Source organism: Sipha flava, unplaced genomic scaffold, assembly GCF_003268045.1.
Source record: "Sipha flava isolate LNK unplaced genomic scaffold, YSA_version1 44_pilon_pilon, whole genome shotgun sequence".
Classification (NCBI taxonomy): domain Eukaryota; kingdom Metazoa; phylum Arthropoda; class Insecta; order Hemiptera; family Aphididae; genus Sipha; species Sipha flava.
This window is the reverse complement of record NW_020273203.1, coordinates 1,067,835-1,092,620: the sequence shown is the minus strand read 5'-3', so window position 1 is coordinate 1,092,620 and position 24,786 is coordinate 1,067,835. Positions and strand designations below refer to the sequence as shown.

The 24,786-nt window shown below is 40.5% G+C and overlaps 2 protein-coding genes across 2 annotated transcripts in view; one reads left to right on the top strand and one right to left on the bottom strand.

Annotated features, from left to right (window-relative positions):
- LOC112689491 (band 4.1-like protein 4) overlaps nucleotides 1–3,823 on the top strand; it is a gene marked incomplete in the record, with an annotated part of 94,465 nt that extends 90,642 nt beyond the window's left edge. Inside the window, 4 exon segments of the mRNA XM_025563229.1 lie at nucleotides 785–886; nucleotides 976–1,588; nucleotides 2,750–2,837; nucleotides 2,928–3,823. Of these exon segments, the coding sequence (XP_025419014.1) occupies nucleotides 785–886; nucleotides 976–1,588; nucleotides 2,750–2,837; nucleotides 2,928–2,929 (805 nt within the window).
- An 82-nt stretch (nucleotides 3,824–3,905) lies between these two features.
- LOC112689496 lies at nucleotides 3,906–24,504 on the bottom strand. The gene is made up of 6 exons (XM_025563236.1): nucleotides 24,430–24,504; nucleotides 19,617–19,870; nucleotides 15,612–15,690; nucleotides 13,299–13,460; nucleotides 12,854–13,186; nucleotides 3,906–4,175 (listed from the first exon to the last, which is right to left on the bottom strand). The coding sequence occupies exons 1-6, from the start codon at nucleotides 24,502–24,504 to the stop codon at nucleotides 4,041–4,043; spliced, it is 1,038 nt and encodes a 345-aa protein (XP_025419021.1). The 3' UTR covers nucleotides 3,906–4,040.
- Nucleotides 24,505–24,786: the final 282 nt, after the last annotated feature.

Below are 24,786 nucleotides of genomic sequence, written 5' to 3'. Positions count from 1 at the left end.
CCCCCCCCCCCCCCCCCCCCGAAAACTTTTTAAATGAGACCCTATAATTTAAGTCTAAAGAGTAAGGGGCCCGTGTTTTAACCGATGTTGCCCAAATTAAATATGGTTCATCCTAATGCAATCGGTTGGAAAAAATAAACGATGTTTGGTAATAAACAAATAAATGTTCGTGCAAAAACTTATCACGATGACGTAACGGATACAATTAATCACAAGTATACAGATCGTAAACAATTTAAGTTGCCCGAGAAAAATATACGAGATCCAAGGAAAACAGGTCCGTTACCCCAGTACCACCAAATTGTATTTACAACTCCGAAATTATCCTATCGATTGTTATTTCGTTTGTACAGATTCGTAATGGTCATTTGAACATTTGTACACCTCCCAAAACTCGGAAAAACCAATTTTTCCGTGGCGGTACCGGTGTAACCGTTACCCCAGTACCGCCATCGGCCTTTGCTTGTCCTATCGACTCCGGACTGCTGGTAAGGAACAAATATACGTTAAAACTAATGTACCGCAAAATTTAAGTTTTCGATTGTTCGCACGTTGTCGTTTTGTTGGCCCAAAAGTGTAGTAGTCGACCTTGTGGTGCGCACGCCTATGGTTATATCGGTACGATGACGGGGTGCGCTGAGACGGTTTACCGAAAACGTTCCCGTCGCAACACGCAATTGCGTACGGGTTGCTGTCGGGATAGTTGAAATGTTCGTCCCTGCGCGTGCTCGTACGCGCGATGTTGAACGTTCGATTCGATCGTGTTTCGATTGTTGAAAACCAGGTTGCACGATCTGGAGCAGAAGGACAACGCGCACAACAGGAGGACGGAAAATCAGGCGCGCGACTTTGCCTACAACAACTCGACGCGGTCGACGAGCAACGGGTAAGCGCCGCCGAATAAACCGGCCACGGAACGCGAACCGCTCGTGTGGATTGTTGTTTTTTGATTTTTTTTGTGTTGATTTCCGACAGCAACGGCGCGGAACAACGGTCCAACGGGACGAGAACGTGGTCCAGCCAAGAGATCCGCGGAACCGTGGGCGGCGGCGGCGGCGGTACGCCGTGGCAGTGCGTGCCGGACCGCGTGTACCCGGTGAGCGGTTACGGGCCGCCGAAGAACATCAACCAGGCGGCGTACCAGAACCGGAGTAACAACAACCCGGACGGCAAAACGTCTCAGCCCGCGGCGTCGGCGGCGGTCGACGCCAACCGGAACACCGCGACCGCCGCGGACGACGCGAAGACCTCGGCCGCGGTCGGTCAGTCCATTAAGTCCAGCAAGTCGTTCGAGAGCGGCGTGCTCGGCCAGCACGCCAACACGCCCAACGGCGTCATACCGTGGCCGGGCGACCGCGGCAAACAGCGGCCGTCGCAATGGGATCACCACCAGCACCACCAGCAGCAGCACCACCAGCAGCAGCACCAGCAGCAGCAGCAGCAGCATCAGCAGTACCACCAGCAGCACGCGTACAACAGCCGGTCGACCCATCACGACGGCGACGAGTTCCTCTACCTGTCCAACCGGTCGTCGGCCGTGCGCTCCTCTTCCAGGGCCCCCACGTACTTTTCTCCACAGCACAACCACGTGAGTGGGTTACGATTATTATTGTTCGTTTGGTTTTTCTCGTCCCGCTCGAACTTGCGAGCGCGATGAGAAAATCGATTAAAACGCGGTCGCGACACGAGTGCTTAAAACCGAAACCGTGATCGCGCGAACCCGCCGCGCGTCGACAGTGGTTGTACATGAAAGTTTTATTTGTTTTTTTTTTTCACTTTTTTCACTTTTTTCTACTCGAATCGCTTTTCAAGGGTTTTCGACCGAACAGTCATCACGACGCCTCGTAACGTCGCAACTCGTCCGCGTGTCCCGAAAATCCGATCAACCGCCGGTGCTCGTCATTTATATGTTACGACCGTTGGAACGTTTTCGGATCATCGGCTTGGTCCAAATAGGTATTTTCGATAGTTCACCACGAATTGAGAAAAATCGCCCGTTTTCGTTCCGAACGCGCAACATTTATAAACGTTGCATTGAGTTAGTGAATTAGTCAATGCTATGCAATACGTAATTCAGTTTCTTAGACGTACATACATTGGTTTAACCCAACGTGACCGGTGCAGATCACACGGACGGATCAATTTTGTACTGTGCGCTTCCAAATACGCGTGTAACGTTTTCACTTCTGTTAAGAGATTTTGTGCAAACACCATTGCAGTTCGTCTCCGTCATCTCCACCGTTAGCACTGGTATGACCGGATCGGACAGGACGGCCGATGTATTTATTTAAAAACCAAACTTCCGGCAACAACGCGCGAAAACGCATAAATCGACCGAATACAAAAATGCGCTTTACATTTCACGAGTGTTCACTTTCCTGATTTTAGTAAAACTTACGAAGAATATAGTTTAGCGTATAGTGGTACCACAGTTTCATCGTCGAGTTACATTCCCGTGAAAATATGTTTTGAATATGATATTCCGTTCGTTCCGTTCTATCAAGTTTATCGCTGCCATAAAATCTCCTACTGGGTAAAATTTAACAGCAGCGAGACTACCGTGTCAAATTTTATTTTCTGAAATAAAATAAAAGCGTATTCGCGTTCGAGCGTAGTAGTCTCATGCGCCCTTAAAATCCAATATTCCCGGCTAGATCAAAGGACGTGAATCGCACGCGCAGTGTACGCCTTAACGTCATTATGGATGAGAAACGATTTTCGATTTACTTATTTTTTAATTCGGTTCCAGGTCGACCGTCTGTCAAACGCAGAACTGAGATCGTCTGCCAGTCTCGAGGAGATCCTCTCGCCGATCTTGCAGAGCAAACTGACCACATGTGAGTTGAAAACAGACGAAAACGGTTTACTACCGAACGGCTTAACATGTGTATCGTTTAATCGAACCGACTCGTGTCCTCTGTCCACAGAATCGTTTTGACGCGTTCAAAATACCATTTTGGAATCGTACCACATTCACCCATTGTGTTCGTTCGGGGCCGCACCAGCCAGAGGACGAAAACGTCTTGACGAAATAACGCGCGTGGCTATTTTCTATATCATATTATTATGTAATTCGCATGCACTTTCACGTTGCACGCATACGCCATATATTATTAATATTATTATTATTATTATTATTATTACTATCGAAAATTGTACAGTGTACAAATTAAAATCAATTTATAGATCTATCATTTTGTAAGGGAAACCTTTTCCAGAACATTTATGTGTAAGCGCTTGTTTTCTTCTTTGCCATTTTATTCCTCCATTATTATTATTATTATTATTATTATTATTATTATTATTATTTGTAATCGTTTCACTTCGAGGGACACTGTCAAAGAGCGTCGATAAGTCTGAGTTTTTATTAAATATTTTTTTTCTAATCTTTTTTTTTCATCCCCACTCCCTTCTCGCGTCGTTTTATTATCGTTTCTTTCGAGTTGTTTATAATACACATATTATACCAAAGCTCAATTCAACACATGTGTTCTGTGCGTTTATTTATTATTATAATTATTAGTTTTGTATTTTAACGCGTGTTTTAAGATTAATACATTAATTTGTCTATTGATAACTGTGTGTTTTAAGCGTGAAGCTGTATCATTTTTAATAATATTTTGTTTTTTTTTTTTTTTAAACAATTTTATTATAGTAAAATTATTGTATTTTATAATATACCGCGTGCGGAGACTCTATAACATGTATAATCATTACGTTTTCTCGGATACTCAACAATTAAATCGAAATTCAAACGAATTATTATTTATTTTCTGATGAATATTGTGATGACGAAATTATATATTATCTTTTTATTTATACCAAAAACAAATATTTGTACTGATAATCAAATACTATTTTTTTTTTTTTTTTTGACCATATTATATTGTATTAGCGTTTTCGCCTGTACAGCAAAAAAAAAAAAAAAAAAATGATTTGCACTTTTTTATTGAACGTATGTTTGTTCGTTGTTTTATCTTTTTGCAGTAAAATCGATGTAAGTATATTATAATACTATTACGAAGTAAAATGCAGTGTATTTATTCTTTTTTCGTGTCGCAGTATCCGTTGTCCATCACCGGTTCCTCCGGACGACCATTACACGCGATCAGTTGCCAAATATTCTTGTCACGACCTCCGAATCCCTTGTACGAATGTGCGCTCACTTCGTATTCCTGCGCGGACGAAACGAATACAAACACATTTGAGAATCATTCGACAAAACAATATCGTGCGGTTACGATCGCATCCCCGGGGTGGAATCCCAAAGTCCGGATTTCGGTCATATACGAGTGGGCTATTACATTTAGTGAGACCCTTTTGCAGAAAACGATTCCATTTTTTTTTTCAGATTTAGTTATTTGAGTAGTAATAGATAATAATTAAAATAAGTTTAGTTTATTTGTATACTGTTGAAAATTGTAATGACATTTTATTTTTTTAACATATTTATTTGATGCAATTTTATACGAAGAAAAAAAATGGCGGCTTGTTGTGGCCCTTTTCAACTTGCGGCTCGAGGCCTAACCCTCCCCACCAAGCCCCTCATTCATCCAGCCCCGCGGACTCTGGACGACGAGAAAACGTACTGCGTCCAAGTGGAGAAATACTTCATCGGCCATCACGCGATACCGTCATCTCGGATACGGTTTATTAAAATCGACAGTGAAACAGCAAAGTTAAATGGCTTACGGAAAAAACAAAAATTCTATCGCAATAACCGATAGTTTTCGTGCGCGTTGCGGAACGTACCGCTCGTTATCTTCGTCCGGGTGACGTTTACTTTTATCTCTGCCGCACACCAGCGAAAGCGGTTCCAACGTGTTCACCGGGGACGGATTAATTTTACACAACCACCTAAAAACCGTAAAAACTGTTTCGGCCCCGCTCGGTTTACAATTATAACTGTTGAATTACGTATGACTAAAAATGTTCATAAACGTACCGGCGTACCAAACAAGTGTTGATCGATTTAAGCGAAACGTAGCGGAAAACAAAGGTTTTTACCGGGGCTCGTTTTACAAGTCGCCTCTGCTTTACAGAAGACACGACGGGGTTCGTGTTACGATAATGTTTACGGTCGACTCGAACGAAGATCATTTTGCTGCGTATTACCCAGGGCCGCGTTTAAGGCAATAGCCCCACTGAAACATTTAAAGGAATATTTTTACGATGGTTCCAAACAAAACCTAATCGATTTTTTCGCATTCTCAACGGAAAATTACTTTCGAACAAATACAATTATTTTGAGAAAACAAATGTTATACTATAAAATCATTTATATTGTTTAGGAGCGTAGAAAATGTATATCTGTTTTAAAAGTATTTTATTTAACATGGTATTCTATTGAGACATAGGTATTGGTTATTGTTCTCGATCATTTCTGGAACGTTCAGACCGGAATGTCCTAAATTATTTAAGGGTACCACCACCATCGGCCTTGTAAAAGACAATTATCTATAACTTTGTCTGCATAATTATGACTCGGTTGTTATTTTGGGTTATATAGGAATTACGAATATTGTGTAATAGTGTACTGAAATGGGACGAACGAATTGCGAGCGGTTTTTTAACGAACAGTTGGAAACAGTTATCTTCAGTCTTACGGTTCGGGTAATAGGGGCGGTAGAATTATGTTACCCCCTGGGCCGAGAAATCTTAAACACGGTCCTGGTATTACCCGAATATCAAATTCGACACGATGATAACGGCGCAGTGTACTCTTACGGTTGTTTTTATTTTCGTCGTATTTAATATTCATCGCGCGGTCCAGGTGTTGTCGATCCCGTCGTCGCGCAGAACGAAGACAACCGGTCGATCACGGCGCACAACCGTTTGCACACCGTACACGCGCATCTAAAATGTTGCGGGACGAACGCCGCGGTTCGGACGCTTTGGCGGTGCGCACCGGTCGAACGATGCACCATCGCCGCGATGATGGTTACCGTTTACCACCGTCGACGTTCTTAAAATCAATCCTATCGCCGACGGTAAAAGTATCGGGGCTAAGCGATGTATATTCATACTATTTCCTATTGCGTTCATCCAAACATTTGAAGGGAAACCACCGGATTTGACCATTTTACAATGTTCGAAAACAACAAACAGTACTCGAGTAGTACACATCTCCTACATCAACAATATTTTCAAACAAACGAGCCTCGTTCGACATTTTAAGTCTCTGGTAATCGACATCTAAGAGACTTTAGGAGGAGATTGGTTTGATGAGCAAACGTATCAAATAATTGTTTATGGCTCTTTAATAATCTAATATTCTAATGTTACACTAGAAAAGGAAAAAAAAAAAATTAAGTTTATTAATATGATATTTGGCATTGATGTTCTAATGCCCAAATTGTTTTAATATCGTAAAAACTTTTAGTAATCGCACTAGAATCGTAATATGTCATTGTTGAAAAACGGCGATAATTGGTTTCGGTTGACGATTGTAATACCTACTTGTTCTGTGGACTATTCTCAACTAGGGATTCCGTACAGGGCCGTTTACACCTTTTCGGTAGCGCTAAGGAATTCGATTCTTGTGTCACCTACATTTTTGTCATACGAGTTGTTGGATCAAACCAAAAACTATGTACCTACATTTTTGTAGAGAAGTGGAGTTACTAACTATAACTTGTCCGTAAACACGCCTAGTCGAAATAGGCTTCGGTGTGGTCGAACAACTTCTCAGAAAATCAAGGAATTGATTAGAAATTAGTGAAAAACTAGATATAAGACTAATCGAACCAGATATAATTCCATTAGCAGTAAATCATCAACCTCAAGACAGTTACTGATCACATATACGTAATTCTGTGCAATTATTTTACCGTAGAAAGTTCGATATTTTAATTAAGCCGTTGATAGTTTTCAAATATAAAACTGTTAGTTTCTAAAAAAAAAAAATATCCGTGGGTATGCAGACGACGAGAGATTGCCGAAAATTCAAAGAATGTTTTGAGTAAATAAATATTGGGAAGCACTGTTTCAAATGTTACTCGTTTATATAAAAAAAAAAAAAAAAATCATAAACAAATAATTTTCAAAATAATTTTCGTAATTTCGTGGACTGAGATATGCGTAAGATATACGTGGTGTTCACGAGACGTGATTTTTCGTCCCGTAAACTGTAAACGTGTCTTAAAGGATCACGCGACCGCTACTATACAGATAATTCGTACCAGGGACTGGAACCGTTTGAATTTATCGGTATCGGTTCCGGTACTGGTTCTCAGAAAATAAAATAGCTGTTCCGGTTCGGTTCCGGTTGTATTACGAAAATTAATAAACGTACAGGTTTCAGATTATTTAAGTACCGGTTTCTGTTATCAGTATATAATATAATATTATTTCTTATCAATAAAAAAAAAAAAAAATTGTGAATATACTATAATATACCATCATCCACTTGTTAGTGTAGCATAGTAGTAAACGAAAAATTATTTTAATATCTATTGCTGACAATCAACAACGTTGCCCCCCTACTGATATAAAATCTATTATAACTGGTAAAACTAAATCGTTATGTATCAGAATTTAGAAGATAATAAAGTTTTAAATTACAAATTGCATACGATAAATAGGTTAAAAATAATTAAATTATAAATAATAGCTTTCGCTCCATAGGAGCAGTCGTTAAAAAATATTTACAATACTCGTCAATCGTCAATGAACTATGAACTACAATTTACACTAGCGGGTAGTGTGTCTATTCTATTAATATCATCGCTTTATTTGGAAGATAATATAGATTCCAATTATGGTATATATTGGGAAAAACATTTCTATATAATGTTATTTTGTGATAAATATACATGTAATAAACACTTCAAAAATGTCATTTTAAATAGCTAAAGAATAAGCATAAGAACTTTGTATAGTTCTAGGTATAAACATAATAAGAATGGATCCCTGATTATTTATAAGCAAAAAAGTAACTATAAATAATCTATGCTAAATAAAACTATTTAATTTTGGAACCTAAAAGAACCTTTATAATTTAAAAATTCCCGGTACTTCATTTATCAAAATAAAGGTTTCGGTTCCGGTATCGGTTCCTATTATTTAAAAGGTTCCGGTTCCAGTGTAGGTTCTTTTCGGTTCGATTCCTGTCTCTGATTCGTACATTATTGTACCTTATGTTACAGCGCGAGTAGACGATTTATTATTAGTTACGTGTATCGGTGTCAAATATTGTGATATTTATATATATTTATAGACGGTTTGTCGTCATTGTCGTGCCTTTCGTTGTTGTTTTTATTTAAGTACACACCGTCTCCGTAAAGTTTACGGACCGGGGACAGCATAAACACAACGACGTTGCGTAATAATATATTATCGTTTTTCGAAGAATTGTTAACGAGTTCAGGTTCTGTGTACGACCACGCAATAAAAACAAGCAAGTGTTCATTAATATTACCAGAGTTGTAATAACGCAATGCACGTCGACTGATGTATATATATCGAATAAAACGTACCTAATTCAATTGTTGAATCGGTCTCGGCCCGTTCAAACATATACGAACATATTAAACATAGGCGTGCGCAGACCTCTATTTCAGGGTACGCAAAAGGCTGTCACTGCCTACCATTCCTTCCCCCCCCCCTAAAACTGAAATTTAATTTAAGCGTTCAAAATTCTGATCTTAACAATTATTTGATTTAAAATTTTAATTTTTTTTCCCGAAAAAAGTGACTTGAATAGCCATTTATTAATCGTTATAACTGTCTTCATAATTAAAATTTAAAATAAATTAGGAAAAAAAAATTAAATACGTAACCCTTGAAATGGTTTGAGTGATACGTTTAAATAGGGTAAATAAATAAAAACGTAATTATATACTTAAATGAAAAACAAAATAAATGTAATAAATAATTAAAATCAATCATAAAACGATTCTGCGTACAGTTGAGTTTTTAACATCACCAATAATGTTTTCGTGATTTTAATTTATAGCCATTTCTTGTTCTGTAGTTCATAGTTATTTGATCTCACTTGAATTATTGTACTTCTTAATTTCATTAACACATCAAATCGTTATTATAGCATATGATTTGCGTTTCAAAAATAAATTAAACTGTCTGGGACTGAATATAAAAATGTAATAAAAATCACATAATTTACATAAGACCGAAAATGTCATAATTTTTATTAATTTTATGTAACTGTGGAAAGAAGGCTCTATGTTTAAGATATGCAATTGCATACCCTGCATACCTGCAGCGCACGCCTATGATATTAACACCCGTTGGACATATTATTGCCGAGATATTTGAAAATATTTTGGTAACCTATAGGAATAGGTTGATACGCGGCTTTAATGTTATGATAAAACGATCCAATATAAAATACTGGTGATATTATCATAATGCGCGCAGTGCGCTGCTTTCAAATACGTATATATATGCTTCGGAAACGACGTAAACGGTGATTTTCGATTGTGATGACGAGTTACGATCGGACGGAGTTTACGTACGATATCAATAAAGTCCGGATGTTGATGCCCTTAAAAGCCCAAAAAAATGTTCCAAAATCATACATTTACGATACAAAATAAAAATAATATAAAAACGTATTGTTCATCTAAAAGCTAAAAATGCAAGACACACAACGGTGTTAAAATCGTATGAATTAATAAATCGTTTTTCAAAATTGATTTAAAATTCATCAACCATTACTAATGCGTACAGTTGATGTATTTCTATCGATGAACTTTTCTATTTTTATTCGTCATAAAAAATAATAAATCAACGGGTTTTCTCTTACGCGGTGGAGGACAGTTGAAAATTCGCTAAAATCATGAAAAATTATTCCAAGATATAACAAAACATACGAAATGAAAATAAATCGATTAGATTGGTATGCCGTTGGAACATATATTTAGCTTGGAAACGATCTGGTTTAGGAAGGTTTGGAAAAAAAAAAAAAAAAAATGTGATCTCATTAACCGACCGAACCGGAATTATAATTGAAATATATTCTGATTCTGCAAGTGTCGACGGTGTTCACGTGGCTAGGAATGACGGCGGAAACGCGAGGTTCGCCGGCACAATAACTGTACACCGCCGTTGGTTGTTATTACGTTTTTACCGATATCATTGTATTTACGGTATACACGTGTTGTACTACGCACGTATGCCATAAATACAATAATAATAACAGGTGTTTCGCAGCGACGGACTTGCATTCGCGACGATCAGTAACAAATCGATTTATCGCGGACACGCGGCGGGTCCCGTTCGAAACGCGATCGTACGTTTTATGTAGGGTGAAGTAAGGTATTTCCGTGACATAGGCAATTTTATGGTACAATATGTTGAACGTATAATGTGATTCCCTATTACACGATTGACTAGAAAATTACATTGACCCTTAAAAATAGTAATTTTAAGGATCAATGTAATTTTCAAATCGGTCGTATAATAGGGAATTATGTTATGCGTTTAACAAATAATTTCACGAAAATACCTCACTTTACCCTACATGGTCCGAGCGGCAGTTTAACGCGCGTTTGCCGTGGACATGATCAACGCCGTTTACCGTCATCCTCTCCGCTGACCGGCAGCCGTCCCCGGGCTTCGGATTAAAAATCGACAACGATTCGTCCTGTTCTCGTCCGTTTATGCGCGGTTTTCACGGAACCGGACGGAAAATTTTAACGAAAACGTGTTCCAGAACGTTCTCGTTCAATATTGTTTTACGCATATGCGCCGCGAGATGGGTAAGCGCTCCAACGAAAATCTTTTGTTTTCATACTCGCGGTATCGTCTAATAGAATATTACGCACGGTTTCTTTCACCGCGCACGTACACCGTCCGACGTAGTCGACGCCCTATCGCATTCAGGACTTTTCATTCGCACCACCGCCGATTCGGTTCGCGGCACGTCGCAAGTACCTACACGGCACTCGAAACGTAACACGACCGCCATGCACCGAGAACATGCGGTTATCCTTTTGTTAACGAACGTCATCAATGTTAATTTGACCGGGATAGGTTGTTATATAATTTTTTTCTTTTTTGGCTATCCCGCACTCAATAGTTTTACGCTTAATAAATAATGGGGGGGGGAGGGAAAAAACCAACACAAAACGCGATTTTACGTTTCGTGTATAATTGCGTGCGAACGTGCGTTGATTAACGGTGCCCGTTACAATCCATTAATAAAAGAACACGGTTATCGTACAAAACACTGCGCACAAAGCGACGGAGAGTAATTACATTATATACGCTGTACAAGTATAACTTTTTTTCAACCGGTAAATGGATGAATAGTCTTTGTCATCAACGGCGGTGACGGTGGGGGGTCGAGTGTTGATTATAATTACGCGTTATTAAAATTTCGAAAACTAGTGCGCGAAATCGCGTAAACCGTTCAACCACGCGACGAATCGCCCCACTGCGACGGTCTGTGCGCTTATCACGCATAAACGTATAATAACTGAATAGAATCGATTTTTTCGGAACGATATGGCACGCCATTTTTTTTTTTTTTTGGTTCGAACGAGTGTCGTGTGATCGGTCCGCGCGAAAACTCATGTATTTCGCTTGAACGTCAAACGATCTCGTCCAACGGTCTCTCATCGCCACCGCGGCCGGTCTGCCGTTTTACCGGCTTTTCGCTCCTTTCGGAGGACAGTCGTTTTGCTCGGAAAAAATTTCGAATCGCAGCGACCGACTTGGACGGAAAACCCACGTAACCGCGATAACGTCCGTGCTCTGTCGTCGGCGCAAAAACACAGTTGGAAGGGCTCCTCCATTGTATTCGGACAACAACCGGCCGCCGTCACGGTTTTTTATGCCTTCGTCACGACCCACAACGTCGTCGCACCTTCACGTCCTGCTGTCCTCGTATCGCGCCATCCCATTCGCACGCACGTTTCACGGTCTTCCTTCGCCGCACACGCAACGTCCGGCAGCGTCCTCTCCGTCTCCTATTTCCGCCGACGTCACTCGTTCTCACGATAACCGCACACCCGTAACACGATTTATTTTCTCGTCCGTCCTCGTAAACTTTTCACACCCGTCGACCGTCTCGGTCCGACGTTCGGACCCGCAACATCCGTCGGTTGTCGTCTCGCAGCCGCGCGCGATGCGACAACGACGGCAACAACGAAAAAGGTGAAAAACAAGTCGTCGTGGGACGCGACCGGTGACGATGACCTTCTCGTGGCTCGTACGAGAAACGTATCCGATCGTGTAACGGTTGCGGTCGTTGCGACGGGTAAAACTAGTTTGGCGAATGACATATCAAGAGCCCGGGCGGCGGCAGTGGCATTCCTTAATCGATCCCCGTCGATACGCGGCAATAAGACCGCGCGAGCCGTAATGGGCTTTCCTCCGCCGCCGCGCTGACCTCGACCGCGGTCGAAAGCGGAAAGCGACCGGAGGCTGAGAGATGGAACGACGACTTGACCGCGGGCGTGTAATGGCAACGGCGATCAAAATCGCATTTCCGGCGGTCGGCGGCGATTATAATACCGTTCGACCCGACCGGGTGTACCGCGGAAATGGGAAATCGATTGTTCGCGAACGACACGAACAGTAGCGTATTAATAACGCGCGACGGGTGCACGTCGAATGCCACACGGTTCCGTAGGCTGAATCGAGACGATCCGGAAACGTGATTTATCGACGTACGTCGAAGATGTATTATGGTAATTTCGGCATCGCGCCGCGTTACCGCCGAGACGGGGCTGGAATCCGGGCCGAGGGCAAGGAACAGGCGCAATCGGTGCGAAACGCGATCGTATCAACGGTTTTATTGATCGTGTACAGTGTTTATAATCAACGGTAAAACGTTCGACCGGGCCGGGAGCCGCGAATCGTGTACCGTGTAAATGTGTTTACTTACGTCGCCGAAATACGTGGATTGCCGAAAGTCCGTTTCCGCCGCGACGTTTCGCCCCGTGTACGTTTGCTTCAAGCTCGCTCGACATCCGTTCTGCAAACGTTCGAAACGGCAATAACATCGGTCGAATCGAAAACGTCCCGGCGATACGACTACGTGTCGTAACGCGGCAACGGTGGTTTTCTCCGTCGCGCACGTCGAACCGGACGGACGGTAACTGGTTACTGGTTGCGTGCGGTGCGCGCGACTTCTACTTCTACCACGGAGGACGCGCGTTTGCGTGCGTGCGTTTGCGCGCAGGTGGGTAGCGCGAGTGATTTCAAGGGCAATCGCTCGCTCGCCGTGAGATAATAATTATTTACGAAAACAATCGGTTTATTTTTTTCCCCCGCTCGCTTCGGTTCGCTACCGGTCGCGATCGCGCTAAGCTATTATAAGTCTTTCTCACCGGAACCGGAAGCCCTTCGGATTTCATTTGCATCCCGGCGTCCCAGTAGACGACCGTCCATCGGCACTGCTCGTCCAGCGTTCCGGTCAGTTTGAGCGTCGGACGACCGCACGTCCCTCGACCCGTGTGCAGGCGCGGCACGGCCGCCGTGACGAACAACGGCTGCGTCGACGACCACATGACGTTTTATCGGTCACGTAAACGAACAAACGGTTCGCGCGTCCAAACAAACGCGTAGAAATTAACAGCGCCCGGAGTATCACGGTGTTGGGTTATAAAGCGCGATCGGGTTTAAAACGATTGTTTGATTTCTGTTTAATCTTTTTCGTTAGCTATTTTTTTTATTTATTTTTTAAACATTTTATCGCCGGGCGCACGCGCAATACGTGTTAGTAGAGTGTCGTGCGATCGTTTATTGTCCACCGCACCGACCGTGTTTGCCGTTGCGCCCGCGTGTGCTGCGAACGTGAGCGGTCGTCGAATGAAATAAAGACGTATAAAAAATTACGTTTGATTCGTATCGAAATAGTGAACGTATCTTGTGCACGCGGTCATTTCTTTCTACGGGCCCTACATCGTGTTTTTCTACATTATTAAGTATGTGGTTTTTGATCAATATCTTTTAAATCAAGACCGTTCCGTATACCACCGTGAATTAGTAACGATTGCGATTGTTGAGAATTTTTAATTTTATTTCGATTTCTTTCCGCTTAACGATACTTCCGTGTTTGGTGTTATTTCAAATCTCAACGATTGTGTTCAAAATTCAACTACAACGTTTGTGCGGTATTGCGGTGGTTTCCTATCTACCGAGACGGAAAATGCCGTCCGGAAAACGAAAACCCGCCGGTTTGCCGTGTTCCAACCGTTGAACTTGCGTTCAGACGCTCTCCTTCCCCTTACCCATACTTTATATTGCTTTAATTTATTTTACGGGATTGCAAAACATGGCCAGACCGCTTTCGCGCTTCTGATAAACGTCCTACCATATTTAAACTCGGTTCTATTCGTGCGTGAACGTTTTTACCGTTCGTAGAATTCGGTTCCTATCTCATTTGACGGTGCATAAAAATTACGAAAAAAATATATATATAATTTCATTTGTTTCCATTTAGTTGGACCGTGTACGATGCGCAAAACATTATGTGTGTGAACAGAATTTTAGAACGTTATCGTTAGACTACAATTAATATGTTCATTGTACGGATTTTTTTCGTGGCCGGCGAAACAACGTCCAGAGATATAACATTATGTGACACAATTACCAGATAATGGTGCTGAAACTTCGCGGGGGTTAGTGCGTGCCCGATTTCGTCGTCTTCGTCACGTATTATTTAGTGTATGATGTCTACGTATATTTGATGGGACTTTATAAACTTGAATACTAGATATTATTATTATTATTATTATTATTGGTACCGCCGAAGTTTACAATATGTACTAGTAGGGAAATGTAAAGCTCATGAAGTTTATGCACGGAGTGAATATCCGTTATTAGACGTGCCCACGTTTTGTGGCGTTTAATAATGGAAATTCGCGAACAACTTGTAATCTTTATTATAAGTTGTTTACTTAAGTCTTACGAAAATATTGCAAGGAAAAATAAAATAACTTTTAAATAAAATAAAATAAAATTTTTAACTCGATTAAAGCTCAATTATCATTCGTTGGTTAAACCTCGAGAAAACATTTTAATAGTTCATACGATTATTCTGTTTTGAAAACGCCAACACTTATTATCAACACAATATTTGCACAAAATAAACGATTAAAACTAAAAAACTATGGTATTTGAAAATCGATCGCAGTAGGAATAATTCATGCTTAACATTGTGGAAATAGCACTTTGATGATATCAAGATGCGCATAAACACTTGCCTAATTATTAGTTGTCGACCGAGTATTACATTTAGCTTATCAAACCCGTAAGAAAAAAACAATACATCGCAATTATTCAAAACCGTTGGCTACGGAGAAAAATAATTTTGTACCTATTTCATTTGATCTCAGTATGACACGAAAAACTATTGGAGTCTACTCGGAGTACTTACATTGAGAAGTTTTAGTGATCACATGGAATTTGTACGAACATCGTAGAGATATTTAAACGGGTGTCGAGTTTAAGTATTTTCAACGTTATTTATGTACGTTGCACAATCATACATTATCGCGATTACTCGGAAATACTGTAGATAATCACGGGTTTAAAGCGTAACGTTTTTTTCTTTTCGTCTAAAAATTATTACTGCACTTCGTTCGCCACATAAAACTCGTGGCATATTGTTATGGTGTAATGTACGCGGAAGGCCTTACTTCAGAGGAGACGCACGGGCTAATGGCGAAGATATCGCCGAACTTCAAAAACTTGCCGTCTTCACAACCGCTTCTCAAGCTAAAACAAAATAATTACGCGGCCGTGGATTATACGTAATAATTTGTACGACACGGAAACCCATGTTTTAAATGCTGTACATTTATCGTAACAATATTACAACTGGAAACGTGACTTTGAAAACCGTAGGGTTTCCCTCTTTAATAACCCCAAGATCGTTCGTTCAATATTCTGCGTTACACAATACTTCTTTAATCGACTCTGCGGACACGAGATGTTTGCGATCGCTATTAACGGACGTTATTCGGAATCCCATACCGTTGTAATTACTACACGTTACACGCCGTTACCTCGACAGGTGTAATATATTGCATTTGATTTCGCGACGAAAATAATAAAACCCCACTGCGTACAGCAATGCGTTGCGAGAGCGTATGATATTCATTATTATTTCATTATTTTTTCCATTTTTTTTTCCTTTTTACCGGAACGTGGGAACTGTTATCGTTTTTAAATTAACCGTGCGTACGTGTTTTCGTCCTCGATGCGGTAACGCAACATCGTACGTATGAGCTCTGCGTTTCCGCTGTGTACAGTGTACGCAGATCGGAACAGAGATATTTCAATCGGAAAAGGTTATCTTTAAGGTTCACTGAAAGATCTCCAAAACATCGCGAGACGCGCTGAAAACGAATCGCGAACGAACGAACTCGAGCGAATAAATCCGTTTTATCGAAATCTCGATCATTTTTTTTTAATTAATTTGTTTTCGCAAGGACACGTTGTTTAATGAAAAATAACAATAATTCACTGCACAGTCTGCTGCAAGATATTTAGATACGGTCCAAACCAAAATGTTACGAATTACATGAACGTTTCACCGTAAGTTTGATGGTTACACCGTCATCGAGTTTTCCGCGAAGAACTCGTCGATTATCGAAATCCTGCGGTCTTAACTACGTCAGGTGCACCGAAAACTCACGAGTAACACTTCTCGCCAAGGATTTATTTCCCGCCGTATACCCGACACAGACATAATGAGTACGAAGCAAACACTGCCGTACACCGATGTATGTTTTAATGTTGGTTTTTATCTTTTCTCCGTCAAAACGTGATCGCGCCAAGTGTTGCTGCGTTTGCGCGTGTACATCGATTAAAAATACGTTACTGCGATCGGGTTTTCGACGAAGTTACGTACATGTACGATGTTTACATTGTCGTCGTATCGTTTTACTAACGTTCAGCGATTCAACATTTTCTCAACGCGCACTTGAAATGTTTTTAAACGATATTTACAAAACTGCCGGACAACATGATGAGGTGTGTCGACTGTAATCGGAATACGATTTATAATTAAGATTGAATGCTGGTATTTAGAAAATTCTGCAAAAATAAAACGTGTTTCACAGGATACTTGTGTCGTTAGTATTACGATCATATTGTTATTATTATTATTGAAAATACGTTCCGCGAGCTTTTGCCAACGAATTTTCCCAAATACAAGACCAGTGTGTTTACCAATATTCTATATTGCATTTATTCCCAATGGTCCGTAACACTTGGAAAACGGTATTACTATGGTGTTGCACGATCTAAATTTCTGCCGTTAAACGGCCCAAAACGACAGCACCGCAAACGTAGTACATTAAACGCATTCGATAACAATTATTGTTGTTTTTGTCCCAGCGCGCCGCTTTTTGAAAGTATCTTTCTCCGAATTAATAGAAAAACATAAAATGCTTAGGTTAAGTTTGATCGTTCGACCGTTAAAATAATAGTGAACCGTCTAGTCTTAAATGTCTAAGTTGAAAAACCCATCGACGCTTTTCGGTATTGGGCGTACGCCATTTGCGGCGTCATACACTACGCAATAAAGTTTAAACGATTTTTTTTTTGCCACACATAAACAAACACGCACGTACACGTACACATAAATAATTTAACTTATAGTTTCCAATGCCCCTAAAAATTATTTTTACGTCGTTCACATAGAGCCAATTGATAGACAACGGTAAAGAGCGAGTGTTAAAAATAATTTGAAAAAAAAAAAAAACGTTATTCGTTAATTGATTTTGTCCTGGCCACTGCAGTTATTTTATTTGTTAACGCATAATCAATACCGCGTACACCATGCGGACACCGTATATAGTCGTTTCAGTGTTCGACTTAAACACACGTACAATAGTAATACGTTTTGATACATTGTTATTATAATATTGATCGATTAGCAAGTTCGACTGAACGTCGCGTCCAAGCGTAAAGTTTACCCGTATCAGAAAAAATGTAAATTTCTGATATTCTGCGCATATCTAATTTTTTGTTCGCTTGATATCTAACGCGCAGTTCGGGAAAACACCCTTTTTGAAAATGTCTTTTACTATAATAATATCATTTCTCTTTTCATTCAAAACGGTATTGACACGTCTCATCGGTGGGAGGCCATGCTAAAACGTTGTTCGAAACGTTACTCCATATAATCTATTCGCCGAGTGAAAAGTACAAATTAATAAAATACACGGTTTCCCACTAATTCGTTGTCATAGTAAACGCGAAGTAACCGTTGTGCAATTTTTTCAAAATATTTTATCAAAAGGCAGAATCGGTTAATACGATAATTTTGACCATGATTTACAACGAATTTACTACGACAACTAAATCGCTGTTGGGTCAACGGTGCATTTGTGCACGGGTTTGCTATACCTGAAATATAAATGTTAGGAGATAATAAATAAATTTTCACCTACGGGTTACTAATAAAATGTATACAGGGTTGAACAAGAGTTGTTACCGTAACTTTCTACCAACAAGAATTTGTCGGTTTTAAGATGTTGTTATGGCTTACAATAACAATATTACTGCCAACCGATTAAACGTATCAATTCGACCGGTGCGTGTAAAAAAAAAGTCTTGATTTTAAGTCGACATCGAGTTTTACTCAAGCTAATGTAACAACTATGTATTAACGTTATTTTTTATTTATTCTAAACAAACAGAAAATGTTTTCCTACTTGTGGTGGATATCTATCGTGTAGCTCTTTAACGTATAATATTTTACAACCGTAGTTACAAAAATTGTAGAAATCCTACTCAAGTTTGGAAAAGAAGTGCCGAAACATTAACCAAATTCGTGACCGATGGAAGAGTTGTTGGTGTTGAAAGTCTTTGTGAGAATGCAAACAGAACACGCGGCCTGAGTATACGGATATCAAGTGCTGGGACGGGTGTTTGAACGGGAAACGAGGGCTGATAGGGAAAAATTGTTTCCGGGCGAACGCAGTGTGAAACGACCCTATTGCGGTCGAAAGCGGAAACGGCCATTTCGGCTCGGCCGTCATCCGACGGTACACGAACGAATATCCTGATCGTGAATATAACGGTCGTTTTTCGCCCATCCGGACTGCGTGTCCGCAATTGTTTAGAGGGATAGTTTTTGTCATACACCCTCGTCCCTGCACTCCATCGCCGTTGATAGCCGTGACACCACGCGGCATAGTTTAACACGTGTGATTAGTAATATTAGACAGATTAAGATGGAGGATATGTGGATATAAAAAAAAAATAATCTCATAACATGCAACGGCTTATGCACTTGAGAATCACAAAATGTGCACTAAAAATATTATTAATTAAATGTTCAAAAAGTATGACCATGCCAACAAGTCCCCGTGACCGGTAAATAAGCCAGAGCTTTACCGGCAGTTCAACGGGGAGCGGGGAGAACTTAAAATGGTAAAATATGACCGAATATCGTAATGATGTGTCGAAAATAATAAAATATAAATGTTACAAAAATGTTGAAAAATAAAAGTATTTTCTTTTAAATAAAAAAAAAAATTCCTGAAAAGCAAAAAGTATTTAATATGCAGACGTACGCGACTTAAAATTACAAGTTTGTCGTAACGAAAAAAAAAAAACCAACACGCGAATGTTGGTGAGGATCTGTTTGCCTCGAAGCGATTATTGAATTATCGGCTTTATCGAATTACCCGCGAAATTTGAAACAGTTGCGCACGCAGGGATCGGTAAAACGGGAAGCGGTGACCGGACTGCCGGGTCCCAATCCGGTGTAGAGTTGTTCGCCCAGGATCCCGCACGACAGCGACATTCCGGCACCGGACTCACCGCCGTCAAAGCCGGAAGCGACCACCGACCCCGGAGACCGGACTTCCGGAGTGACGCAGTTCACGAGCTGCACGTCTTGGCCGTACTTCACGAACTCGCAGGCAGTGTTCAAATCGACCTGCGGCACAAAACGCTTTGTTATACACACATTTATGATAGGGCTGTTCCGTTATCGTCGTCCTCGACGACGCTTTTACCTATCACCCGGCAGACATTGTACTCGAGTACGTGTATTATTCGCAGATGGAAAACGTTAAAATTACGCCCTACCATAGACCAATAATCAATTACTCTTCTCAAGAATTTTTTTTTCCAATAATTAATATAGAATCGTACTCGTCGAGTTTTAACCTAATATTAACCAGTATTCATCAAAGTTGAAAATATCAAATTACTCGTTAATGGTTACAAAAATTGCTATTACAACTGATTATTCGTCCGTCCGGGGCGTAATTATTACGTCGATGTTCAAATTTTCGTTTCCATCCGGTCGGCAATCACGGCCAAGCGTACATTCATACCGGTCCTGGTTCGTTTTCGTACCGGAGAGGTGAACGTTTTCTAAGCCGTACCGGTTGCGCAGGGGACGTCATCGTGTCCTGGTACACGTTTACCACCGGTAACCGTGATCCAGGATTTATGTGCCGAGAGCAAACGTCGCCCTGGTCAACCGGTACGCGACGCGCGACGCAATGCGACTGCCGTCCCGGGTACGAAAAAATATGATTTACGCACGTTACACGTACGCGCGAATCGAATTTCATTTGCGATCGAGACTAGGCGAACGTTTCGCGGTGTACAACAACGATCTTATCGCGTCGACGATAAACGACGGGCGGGGGAACGGAAGACTAAATCGATTCCACCGGAAAGTTGATGTTTTAATCGTAGACTATAATTACAGCGCTTTGGCGGCAGTGTACACGCGAGATATATTTTTCGCCGGAGAGTTTTTTTTTTTTTTTTTTTTTTTTCCGAACGCCAAAACGCATCCAAATGTATTTCCGCGTCGATGAAAAATACTGTCGACGAGCTTCGCGCAAAGGAAGTTATCGCGACCAATGGTTGCTGTGCCGAAATCGAAGCAGGTTTTGTTTTTTTTTTACCATTCTTACCCGGCTCGCGCCAATCGTGTTCACAAAAATAAATATAATAACGTCAGTGGCGACCAGCGAGGATTTCGATCGATCGTCGTGGTGCACTCGCAACTGGTCCGACCGGACGGGATTTCGGTCGAACGCTGTAAGAGGTTTCGGTGCGATTTGCATTCGGGTTTGTTAACCCACGGTCCGAAACCGGTTCGCGCTGCGGTCGACTGCGTTTTTAATCGTTTTTCGCAACTCTCGTCCCGTCGTCCGAAATCCCGCAGCGGGCATCCGAATAAATTACTATTATTATTATTATTAGTATCATTTGCCGTTCATTAATATGCATATTATTATACTTTATAATAAGGCGTATCGTTACAAACACTACCACGGCTCGTACTTAAAACAATAATAACGACGACGGGGGTCGGATTACGATTGCGGACCGGACTGGATGTACGCGTGTATCGTAAATTTTTATTGCTTTTAGCCCGCCGCTGACCGGCCGACGGGAAGCCGTAAAAACGCTTTAGGGTCGAACCGCACGTCGTTCACGCGGCGTTGTTCGGTGTACCGTTCGCCGTACATCGTTACCATTATTATTGTCGTCGGCGGCCGTTTGAAGTGTATTATAATCGGACGTCGCTGTCGTTTTTACGATCTGGTAATCCGAGACGGTAACCGTTCGAAAACAATCGATCCGATCGCAATTTTAACCGGTGATTGGGGGTTGGGGGTTGGGGGGGGGGGGGTGGAAATAGAACGCGTTCCTTTAAACACCGTGTAACGGTTACAACGTTTTCGCGCGTTTTTCGTTTTAACCGATGCGTCGGCGACGAGGCGAACGTTTTTCCGATCACGTCCGAACACGTTCAAAAACCTTCCGAGACGTTTTGGTGTTCTCAAACAGTTGTTCAGCTATGGTTTACGTAACGATAAGAGATCAATTTTTTCACTATCGTTTTATTACGTGTCCTTCAGTTCGCCACACGCCCGCCGTAACGGCTGTACTCGCTCGTATTCATGTCGGTTGTTCGATCGAATGCGAAATAATTTACACTCGACTACTGCTACCGTCGTCCGATACGAATGTTACGGTTGATGTTCAAACGAGTGCAATAAATGTGGTCAGAACGCGTTGCGGTTCCGCGTCGAGTCGAATAAGTCTTCGCCATCTAGCGAAAATCGCATGTACAATCCGATCGTATTCTACTTCTCGGATTCGGGCGATAGAGTGCGTATACGGTTTGAAATAAAAAAAAAAAAACGACCGACGTAAAATTACATGTTTTTATGAACTTTGTGTTGTGTTCTTCGATTAAACCTTTTCTTCTTCTTTTGACCCGACGGTGGAGCGGAAACAGTTTGATTCCACTTACTCGGCTCCCGATATTACTTTTCCGTACTCGTCTAATGTTCTACATAAATATCAAATCAGATATTCACGCGAAAAAGCGATCGGATGCTGTATCCAATAGATAACAAACAACACTGAACGATCGATAAATTTTTAAAAATTAAGGAAAACTTGAATACCCGTGCACACACTGTACATGGTGACGTAGGTTATGAAGTCACAAACAAGATAGTTTAGCTAAGACATCTGTGAAGTTTTACATAAATATATATTGCATTGTTTTTTAAAATCAGCTTCTATCTGAACTTCTAAACGATAAGTGTCGAAAACATTTTAACGCATAACATAACGGTGAACTGCGCGGCTGCTGTCGACTCCAGAGCAACTATTTTAAACGGACCGTAATCAGTGTAATATGCTTGTTATAACGTGGTCCAACGAAAACGATCGCTAATCAAACACGTTTCGAATACTCGATATTATATGTAGAAAAGTAAATGTCATCGCTGCGGAATATTAATTATGAAAAACAACCGAATCGAGTACGTAGCCGAACGATAAATCACTGGATAATAAACAGTGTTCAAAACTTACTGGCCGCAATAGATTGTCGACTGTTGTATTAACGTTCTTCGCGAGCATTTCATTTCGTTTTCTTTTCTCCCGATACAGTTCCATTCGTTCCTGATTAGGTATATCGATTACCGTACGTGTCGTAGTTTACACGGAAACCGAGGCACACCGATCCATCGTCATGTATAGAAAAACATACAGAAAAACGTTGCAAGGGTGAAAATTAAATATTTTATTATATGTTAACTCTTATTATAAGCGAACATTGCGAATGATCCGAAATAAGATGAAATATATTAAAAATGAACACAAAAATGTTTTTAAAATTTTTTATTAACATTGTCTTTACATCAAAATCACTATAACATAATTATCATTTATATAACAAAATAAAAATATCGTGTTATTTCGTTATATTTGAATGTATATTGCGCATGTAAATCATTTTTATTTCTTTGCATAATTCAATTTCACGGGTAACTCATTTTTATTATTTTTATAATTCACGCATACTTGATTGAATATCCATAGTATGACTCGCATCTTAAATTACGGGATGTATTGATAAAATTATGGGACAAGAGTTAATAATGAAACACCCACGGTGAAAGAAAAATCATTATCGTTTCTTAAACATTTAATACTGTGTTAAATTGAACGTTTGTCGATTCCAAGATAAATATTTTAGAAAAACGTAACATTTTGATTATATAATCGTTTACCAGTCGGTTTAAGTAGTTTTGAAACAATTGTCTTTTCATAGTTGTACAAGTACTTATAAAACGTTATTTTATACTTTTTTATTTCTCTAAAAAACAATGTACTCTTATTTCACAGTTAAATTTAGTGTTTTTGAGCGATTTCATTTCCTAATCATTTTTAGTTTGAACCGTGTTAAAAAATGCTTTGAATATGATACTAGAAACCAATCATAAGCAGGCGATTCTTTGAAAACGAAAATAAATTACGAATGTTTTTAAATATATTATAGATAAGGGGTTGACAACCCACGGCTCTTAAGTATTATAAATATATTTATCAAAAATTGTATTAATTATTGAAAAAAAAAAGTGGTTCAAACCAGTGGCTCTTAGCCAACATGGTCATGTAATTTTTTTTTTTTAAAAAATAATGGCTCCTTATCCCTTCGAAAAGAATTCCATATCCATTGAGTATAATACTCTGCTATTGGTTAACCATCAATTTAAAAGTCGTTTAATTTTGTTAAGTCTGCGTTAAAGTTGTGGCAGTTTTCGGTGTTGGTGTGTTCGTAGACATCGGTAGTTTCAAAGTATAAAGTTCATATAAAATTAAATACATATTTCCCCCTTGTTCTATACAGAAACACGTACTAGTACCTCGGGCGGAGGCATAGATTGAAACTCGATGAAGAGTTCGTGAGGGTTTGTTCAATAGTGTGTCAGTAAAGTTTTACCAACGAGGAAAAATCGAAAAAATCGAACCGAAAAAAAAAACCCGAACGGGACGGGTGTGTGATGATAATATTTTTCGAAGGATTTTCTTACGGCCGGGTTTCCGAGCCAGCATTCGTTACCGCTGCATGTTGGACGCGACTTCTACGATTACATTATCCGTACCCCCTTTGACACGTTTTAACGATTCGGATCGATAGCGAGCGCGGCCGACTACACGACTTACGGCTTCCAAACGGGTTTCTTCCATCCAATTGCCCATCAGCACCTTGGAACTGTACGTTTGCGCGTCCCTATGCATGGCTATTAGTACGCCCGGTAAAACGTGATAATCGAATTACTGTCTCCGACGGCTAAGAAACAATCGGGATATCGACGACGATCCTATGCAACAATACCGCGGGATATTATTCACGCGTCGTCGTGTTTACGGTATCCTATGGTGGCCGTAACGCAATAACCATATGCAAAATGGCCAGATAATATACACAACTATTTAAATATTGATGGATAAATACTGTGGTACCAGGTATTTCGCTTTCAGCTAATCCGCTGTTTCGCGTTTCGTAATCGAAAGTGAATC

Coding starts and splice junctions, on each gene's coding strand:
- LOC112689496 (XM_025563236.1), bottom strand. CDS start 24,504: ATGCATAGGGACGCGCAAACGTACAGTTCCAAGGTGCTGATGGGCAAT. Junction 13,461..15,611: donor GCCCGTGCGTCTCCTCTGAA/GTAAGGCCTTCC, acceptor TCGTCGACGCAG/CCGTTGTTCGTCACGGCGGC. Junction 13,187..13,298: donor CCGAAGGGCTTCCGGTTCCG/GTGAGAAAGACT, acceptor TCTCACGGCGAG/CGAGCGATTGCCCTTGAAAT.